This window comes from Antechinus flavipes, chromosome 2 (genome assembly GCF_016432865.1).
Source record: "Antechinus flavipes isolate AdamAnt ecotype Samford, QLD, Australia chromosome 2, AdamAnt_v2, whole genome shotgun sequence".
In the NCBI taxonomy this organism is placed as follows: Eukaryota; Metazoa; Chordata; class Mammalia; order Dasyuromorphia; family Dasyuridae; genus Antechinus; species Antechinus flavipes.
This window is the reverse complement of record NC_067399.1, coordinates 317,329,787-317,338,869: the sequence shown is the minus strand read 5'-3', so window position 1 is coordinate 317,338,869 and position 9,083 is coordinate 317,329,787. Positions and strand designations below refer to the sequence as shown.

Sequence of the window (9,083 nt, the reverse complement as noted above, 5' to 3'; positions counted from 1 at the left end):
GAGGACAAGGGCGGGCTCGTATGCGTAAGCACGAAAGTGATGACGGAATTCTTTCGCGACGGAGGCTGGCGCCTGCGCGATGTGTCGGAACTGGCCCTCCTGCGCTTGCGCAGTGGATTGGGACGGGCGGTTGCTTGTTGGTTGTTGTAGTAACGGGGGAAGCAGCCGTCGGTGGCGGTGGTGAGCCCGGAAAGGGGGAAGGAGGAGGGAAGAAGCTCCTGGCGCGGTCCCTGCCTGCCTGACCCGAACTATGGGAAGATGAGACAGGTACGTGCCGCCCCTGGGCCATTTGGCTCCTTTGGGCAAGTGGGTCCCGGGCACTCCAGCGGGTAGTTGTGCTTCCCCTCCAAGCTGGGCTGTGGGAAGCCTCTGGAAAGCCCGAGACCAGCGCCTGGTTCCTGGGCGCATCTGGAGACAGTAGCAGCGACCGTCTCTAATATCCCTTTGTCAGAGCAATTGTGGGCGTCTTTTAGATCTCGGGCAGTTTGAAGTGGGAACGGAGGATTTCCAAGCGAGGAAGCTTCTTATGAAGCTGTCTTGAGCTTCAGCAAGGAGAGGTGGTGGGGATCTGTCCTGGGCGGACCGGCAGAGGAAAGGAAGTTCCCAATCTGACGTTTATCCTAGTCCTGTAGAATACCTAGTGCAAAGGACCTCCAGTTTACTGACGAGCTGAGGTTCAGACAGGTTGATTGGCCGATGGGCTATCTATGACCTCCCCTCTTCCTAACTTTACTCTAAGTGTAAATTGTAGCGCCACTGACGAAATCTACGTGTCATCCTGGACCCCCTCTCTCTCTTCCTCCGCTACGTGCAGTCTTAGTTGTCAAAGTCCTCCTGTTTATCCTCTCGGCCCCGCCCCCTCCTCTGATAATTGCTACCTCCAATCTGTGCAGGCTCTCATCACTTAGCACCTGGGTTATTTCAATAGTAGCCTCCCGATGCAGTCCGTCCTTTCCTTGAGCTGTCAGATTGATCTTCCTAAAGCTCAGGTCTGACCATATGTATCACTCCCTCCGTCACCACATTAAAAAACTTGCAATGACTGCCTACTACCTCCAGGATCACACATAAAAACTCTCAGTTTGGTTTTAAAGTCCTCATAATCTGACCCTTCCTACCTTTCCACTCTTTTTTACATCCTTCACAGTCTCTCCCTCTCCACCCTGCTGTTCTTAATGTGGGCGTTTTGACTGACTCTCCTCTCTCTTCCTTCTCCCTATATCTGAAATTCTCTTATTTCTGTCTACTAGCTTCTCTTCTTTTGCAAGAACCCTTTCCCAACCTTCTTTAATCTTAATACTTTTCCTCTTCCACTTTCAATTTATCTTGTATATATCTTACTTGTATGTAGTTCTTTACATGTTGTTTTTCCCATTAGACTCTGAGCTCCTTGAGGGCAAGGATCGTCCTTGATCTTTCTTTATATTACCAGCACTTAGCACAGTGCCTAACGCAAAATTGACACTTTTAGTTAGAGTTGACTTTACTAGTTTTTGTCAGATCTAGACTCACATTCTAACTGGTTGGCACAATGTCTACAGAGTGCTGGGCTTAGAGTCAAGAACATTTGAGTTCAAATTCAACCTCAGACACTTAGTAGCTCTGACTTAGGGCAAACTTCTATTTGCCTCAGTTTCCCCATCTGTAAAATGGAGATGATATTAGCATTTGCCTCCCAAGGTGGTTGTGAGGATCTAATGAGATAATAATTGTGTTTAGTACGATCCTATAAATAACTTAGTTATTATTATTAATCCAAGCTGTCCCATTCCTATTCCAACACTTTCTATTACTTTAGGTTCATCACTCAACATACTTCAATTGAAAGAGCTAGGGACAAAAAAGAAAGAAAGAAAGAAAGAGCTAGGGACAAAAAAGAAAGAAAGAAAGAGCTAGGGACATAGGTACTAGTTTCTGTTTTACAACAAACTTGCTTAATGACTTTGAATAAATTACTGGGCCTCATTTTCCACCTTTCTAAAATGATTAGTTTGTATTAGATGATCTCCAAAATCTCCTGTCCCTTCTATCTCTAACATTCTTTGATTCTATGTATCATTTTCTGGGAGATTGTATAAGGATTTAAAATACTCACTTGGGAATTTCTTTGTAGTTTGGGGAGAAAGATTATATTAAAGAATGGCAAAATCTCATATGGAATTTCCAGAATTAATTTGAGATTTAGGAAATTGTTCTTTGGCTCACATTGCAATATTTGTATTGTGTTACATAATATAAATATTATGCCAGTCTTATTAAAATTTTATTGGAAAATGTAATTTTGAAATAAATAGGTTTAAGGTAAAATTTCTTTGCAATCCAGCTATGGGATTAGCAGAGAAGGATGGTTTTAAAATATATTTGATATGGTAACATGGAGAACAGAAAGAGCGGTAGATTTGAAAATAGAAGCATTATATTTGAATTCTGACTTTTTCATTTACCTCCCATATGAAATAGGGCAGAAGACTTAACTTTTCTTTCTGGGCTTCCATTCTTTCATTTGTAAAAATGGAAGGATTAAGAATATTTGCTAAGATACTTGCCAGCTTGAAATATAATATATGAAATGCAATGCTTTTTCAGCCTTATGATTAAACCTTGATATTCTGTATTTTTTTCTCCCAATACTTTTGGATTTATTTTACTGGTATCAGTTGTCTTAGTGCTTGCCATAGCAATATTCCAGAGGAATAATTCTGGTAGTGTCAAGGAAATAGCTTTACATATGTATTTGAGTTCACATTAGCTTTGTTTCACAGGTAGGTTAGGTCCTTCATGCACAGTTTTGTCAGATTTAGTTAAAACTATCCATATTCTCTCTCTAGTACATGTTAACTTTATTATAGAAAAAGCCCAAACTAAACAACTTTTAAAATATGTATATACCACAGTATACTCCTTTTGAGATCACTTTTCATTTTTTATAATACATGGGAAGCTCTATAATAAAAGCTTTTGAAGATCTGGATTTCATGTTGCATTCATTGCACTTAGAATATTTCAACAAATAGATCACTGTACCCCTTTTCAGAGAAACTGACTTTATTTTTGCTGTCTGAGGGTGTTTTTCTTGTTAATTATTTTAGGAAACTGTGCCACCCAGATTGTTTGATCCAGTGAGCCTGCAAAGAAAGGTCTCTGAGGCCCCCGTCTGCTGACTGCATGAAAAACCCTAAAGGAAATGCCAGTCGTGATGGCCCGGGACCTGGAGGAAACAGCATCATCCTCAGAAGACGAGGAGGTGGCAAGCCAAGAGTAAGTAACAGCAAGCTGTCTTTAGCCTGTGGTGGATAAATAGAGATTATGGAGTCTGCTAAGCTACTTGTTTTCATCTCTTTCATATTACCTAACTTCAGTTTTAACTTCTGTGGTCCTCTAAAGTTTTATTTTCCAGAAGTAGAATAAGAATATTTCCTTTTTGAGAACTTTGAGCTTTTGTTGATAATTTTTCTCTAGCATGTAGTATATTTACCTTTTTTGAATTTCTAATCAGTAAGGAGCTCAGGAGACTAGTGGATCACTTTGAGAAGAATGTCTCTAAATTGTGTGCCATCATTTTATGCTTCATCTTTTCAAAGGTCTGTCTAATTATGTGAAATTAAAACATCAAAGTTCAAGTGATTTTTTTAACCCCCTCTGGGTCACTAAGTAAGGCAGAAAGACTAAGACTAAAACTCCAATATTCCTGTCTTTTCCCAGTTCATATTAATTTGTAGAGTTCTTTTAGGAGGAGTTGGATTATTTAATTATTGGATCATTGGATTATTTAACCCATGTCATGACTACTACTACTATAACTATTAATAACATTTATATAGTGCCTACTATATGCAGCATTGTGCTAAGTACTTTTAAAAAATATCTCATTTTATGCTCAGAACAATCTTGAGAGATAGGTATTGTTTTATTTTAAAGATGAGAAGACTGAGGCAAATAGAGATTAAACCTAGGGTCACAGAGCTAGTCAATGTCTGAGGCCTGGATTTTTATTCAAGTCATTATTGTTTGGTCTAGAAAATGAAGGAGACTTTCTTAGAATAAAGTTTGACTTTTCAATCTCTTATTTCTCAGGTATGTTCTTCTCTGAAATAGATACTTTAATATTTAAGTGAAGTAGACTTGAAAAATAGCTTTTTGCAAGGAAAACACTCATTCCTGAAATGACTGAAAAATTTGTTTAGACCGCTAATATTTAAGATTCTAGGCCATTTAATTTGAGACTTAGTAATTTGTACTCCAGGATGTTTATGTTTCATGTCACTTCTTCCTCTCACTTTGTTTCCTCAGTATTACCTCTTTGACTGTGTCATGAAACCTTTTCTTCTGTTTTAAGAATTATTCCTTTACTTCATGACTATTCAATATATCACCCTCCTCACAGATTAGATCTTTCTAGGAGTTTTTAAGGGATATTCACAAATCTATCCCAACTATTTTCATGAGGATAAATTGATACAAAGTTTACAAATTTAAATTTTGACTAAATTTAGTGCTTAAAATATTGTTGGATACCCTCTTGTAATGGCATTGTCTTTATTCACTCTTCCTCAGTTTGTATTATAAGACTAAAAGAGAAAGGGAAGGAGTGGTTAACTCCAGATTATATTAAAGTTTCTTTTAGCTTGTGGACTTCAGTACACTCCTGTACTATTAATTACTGACCTTCTGTGGTAGCAAAATCTGTGGGATTCAGGTGGTAGTTGGAATCCACATGGGAGCTGAGATTTGCGTGAGCTGGGATCTGGAAAGTTTGCAATATTTTAAACTTTCTCTTTAGATTCATGGAATTCTTATTCAAAAGTTACCTAGTTGGTATTCCTCTTATCCCATAGTGAGCAAATCACAAATTACTATTCTTATAATCTCTGCCATTCAGAACTCTCAAGAGTCAGGGTGGTTGTGATAAGAGTTCTGGATTTGGAATAAGGAAGGCCTGAGTTCACAAGCTGTCTCACACAACATTTGTAGCTAGGTGATCCTAGGCAAGTCACTGAATCTCTATGAGCCTCAATGTCCTCATCTGTAAAGTGATTATTAATAGCATCTATCTCACAGGGTTATGAGATCCAAATGAGATACATATTTTGTACTTTGGAAACATTAAATTATTTAAATGTGAGCTATTATTATTAAATATTAGCTACTCGTTTAGGCAAAAGTTAATTTCTTTTCTTACATCTTCAGATACTATCATCCCTGTTCCTGGCCAATTTAGCTCTCTACCTCCCATGTTTCTATTCTTCTTAGCCCATATCTTATACTATACCTCCTGGAACCCTCATTTTTGATGGGGAAGGAGGGAACTAGATCTGTAATTTCACAAGTATAGGAAATTATGAGGGAATTCCCTCTACTAATGTAGAGTGGCACCTATTCTGAAACTTTTAGTCTTTGAGGTACCTTGGGCAAGTGGCCAAGATCATACATAGCTAGGCTTTCTAATTCTGAGGCCAACTATTTGTGTACTACATCGGATACCTTTCATCCTTATGCAATTGTTGAGAAACTCCCATCTATTCTCAGTCTCTTCCATCTTCTGTTACTAGTTAAAATCTTGGCCTCCTTCTCCTATGCTTGTTAATTCTTTCCCAAAGTTTCATTTAGTCAGAAGTCCAGAAGCAGATGTCAACATGTTATTTATTTCTTATTGTCACTTTCAGATCAAAATTATCCAATGTTTCAACTTAAATTCTATACATCAAGTACCTTTTTGTGCAAGCTTTCGTTGTATACTGAATGAAGAACCAGTTTTTGAATCAAGGAAACTTGGCTTCCAGTCCTATCTGACTCATACTAGTTGTGTAAGCATAAGCAAGTCATTTCATTTCTTAGTGCTCTGGGCAGCTTTCTAAGACTTTAATTTACAAATCAAGAGTTGTTACTTTTCATCTGTGGAAGAAGATTCCATATCTATAGTTACCTACAATGAAATCACAGTTCCGGGATAGAGAGTATATCGGTAAAAGTGCAAGACATTATTCAAATTACCAGTGATGAAGAGACAAAAACAAAGTCCTTCTGTCTGATTGTGTTACCTAGAGGTTACTTGCTTATCTTTCTCAGAGACTTTAGTACTTGACTTTTAGTAGTCTTTTATTCTCTGAGTCTTTTATCTTTACCAATGACTTTAGGATTTATGTTGATAATTTTCCTCAATTCCCATGACCACTTTCAACATGATTTGAAATTGTGCCACTTCTCTACTCACTGTCATCTCGTACCTATCCACTGAACTTTTTGAATTTGCTCTTCTCCTTTACTTTGATCTCTGATTCCTCAAATCTTCTCTGCCCTCCAAGTGGCTTCATTGCTTCATCCTGTGTTTACCCCATTTTAAGAAGGCATTGACCTACACTGTTGAATTTCTTAGCCTTTTATCTGTTCATTTTTCCCATTCTACTAATCCCTAATCCTGGGTCACTCCTGCTGTCTGCCTTCCTTGCACTTGTATTTCTGAGCTGTTGATCTTTCCTAGAGGAAAACAGGAATTGAAACTGTCCTAACTGTCCCTCTCTCCCTTTGGATTATAAGTGAAGGTAGGGACTATCTGGATATCCCCATTCCTTAAATAGTGCCTTCAAATGTGTCTATTTAATTAAATTAACTTTCAAATCTTGCTATTAAATTGGACCATAAATCTTTTCCTGTTTATAGAGATTCATTTCAATTCAACAAGAATTTATCAAACACCTATTGAGTTTGAGACACTGTGCACATAAATGATTATTGGGGATATAAAGTGAAATACCTTCCTTAAGGAGCTAAATCTGACTTATAGTCTAGTTTCATGAATCTTGTGGTAAATAGGTATCAGCTTCTCTGGAAAAGTTGACCTTCATCATAATAAACTATTGGAATTGTGGGACTTTAATCCTATTAAGACAGATAATTTGATGTGAATATTTCTGACTGGGACAGTATTTTTATGTCTATACATGTTCCTGGCCTTTATTAAAATAGTGCTAATTACTTGTTACTCTGGACTATGAATATAAAAAAGCTTAGGCAACTTCATTAAAGGGGATACTCTTTGCTTCATTTTACATAAGTAAGTAGTCATCTTTGTGTTTTGCTTGAGTTGTCAGGATTTAAATTTATGCTCCTTCTATGGATGCGTTCATACTAAGATTTGATATGAAATCTGTTTACTTTAGTCACTAAAAATTTTGATTCCTTAAAGCTATAGTTGTATAACATATGTTAAAGTGTTGGTGATTATTAACAGCCATTTGAGTACTTAGTGTGTGTGAGAGACTGTGCTAAACCTTGTTAAAGATAACAATAGCCTATGTTTATATAATGTTTTAGGGATAGAGGATACTTTTCATTTGCACATATCATCTTGTTTGATTTTAACACCATCTTTTAAGAAGAAGTTTCTGTAATGTAGATTTTATGCCTATTGTAGAGATAGTTGGGAAATAGTAGATCTAGTATTCAGACTCAGTCTAGTGTGCTCTCTTTTTTGTATAAAGAGAAAGAAGACATTCTAACCCCTTAAAGAGCTGGCAGAGTACTTGGGAATAATGGACATAAAAAGACAAATTACAATTTAAAAAGTCACACATAAGACATGTTAAGTGATAGGTTTCAAAGAAGAGAGAAATTACTGTTATTTTATCTGTTCAGGAAGGCTTTGTGGAGGAATTGTAATTTAGATAATTAAGAGAAAAGTAGAGAGGGCTTTTATGACAAGAAGAATAATGTGAGCAGTGAGACAGAGGCAGATATGTGAGTGATTCATACCTTCATCTTGTAGGCATATATGTTTACTCTGTATTTATTTAAGCTCCTTTTACTTAACAGTGATATATTCTCAGATCTATTTTTTGTTGATGAATATTTTTTCATGTTTGAATTTTGTAGAATTACCCTGTTGTTTAGATAGCACAATAGTGGCAGTCTGTAACTGGTGAGAGATCTGGCATTGCCTAACTTGGCTTCAAAACTTTACCCAAGCCTTTTGTAGGAAAGTGTACCTGCTTCTCTTTTTTTCTTTAGATTCTAGCTTCAAAATATGAACCAAGGTTAGAAACATAACAACCTCAAATATTTTGGTTTTGGCCCCCCTCACCCTCCAAAATCATCTTAAAATCCTGTTTTGTCATAGATGGTCATTTTTACCCCAGTCAAAAAGTAAAAACAGTAACTATCCACATTCCATCTCTAGAAAGCTGATTAGGATTGGTGCCTACATTGCTTTCCTCACTAAGGAGCTGCTGGCACTTTGCCCTGAAAGCTGTTATACTTCCAAGAATGGTAATCCTGGCAGCCAGAATTTAAGGTGTGAATCCTTTTGTACTTAGTTTAGGAATATGAATGTTGGCAATGAGACATTCCTAAAGGTATGGACTTTCCTAAAGAGTTGGAGAATCTTGAGTTCTGCCATTAATGCCAAGGGTGTTGCAGACTTCTAAATTAAAAACAGAATGAAGTTTTATTCTAATGTTCTCATCTTTGTATGAATAGGCCAGCTCACATTCACCAAAGAGCCCGGTTTATTTTTCAACTGTAGACATTGAAGGCCCAGAACAAGATGAGATTTAATTAGGGAGATCGAATTCTATAATTGTGACTTGAAAAGGACCTCTTAACTTATTTCTGGAAAAGAATCCTCTCTATAATATCTCTAATAAATAGGCACTTAATCTTCATTTAAAGACCTTTATTAATAGGGAACATCTCGTCTCCTAAAGTGGTACGTTTTCTTTTAGATTTGCTTTAATTGTTAGAAAGTTTTCCCTTATTTTAAGAAGTCTACCTCTGTAATTTCTACCTATTGATTTAGTCCTGACTTTTGGAGCCAATGAGAACAAATCCTCTTCTACATAATAAATAGCATCAGATTTTTGGAGAAACTGAAAAAGTTTTTCTTCTCTAAGCTAAATATCCCCTCTCTTTTAAACTTCTTTTTAAAAAGTAGATTTTTATTGGTATCTTATATTTTTACTTTGCCTAGAATTTCCTTTTGCAGGCGGCTAGGTGGCGCAGTGGATAGAGTACTATACCTGGAATCAGGAAGGCCTAAGTTCTAATGTTGGTCTCAGATACTTAGTAGCTCTGTGACCCTGGGCAAGTCA

General features: G+C 36.9%; 1 protein-coding gene across 10 annotated transcripts in view; it reads left to right on the top strand.

Moving 5' to 3' along the window:
• The first annotated feature begins 148 nt into the window (after nucleotides 1-148).
• Nucleotides 149-9,083, top strand: part of TTLL5 (tubulin tyrosine ligase like 5) — a 392,042-nt gene continuing 383,107 nt past the window's right edge. For 9 of the 10 annotated variants that reach the window (XM_051977559.1, XM_051977558.1, XM_051977557.1 and 6 more), the window contains exons 1-2: nucleotides 153-267; nucleotides 3,090-3,258. In XM_051977559.1, coding sequence (XP_051833519.1) covers nucleotides 3,185-3,258 — 74 coding nt within the window. In that variant the 5' untranslated portion in view covers nucleotides 153-267; nucleotides 3,090-3,184. Of the gene's footprint in view, nucleotides 268-3,089; nucleotides 3,259-9,083 lie in introns of all 10 variants that reach the window. The other variant, XM_051977560.1, reaches the window with a different exon arrangement.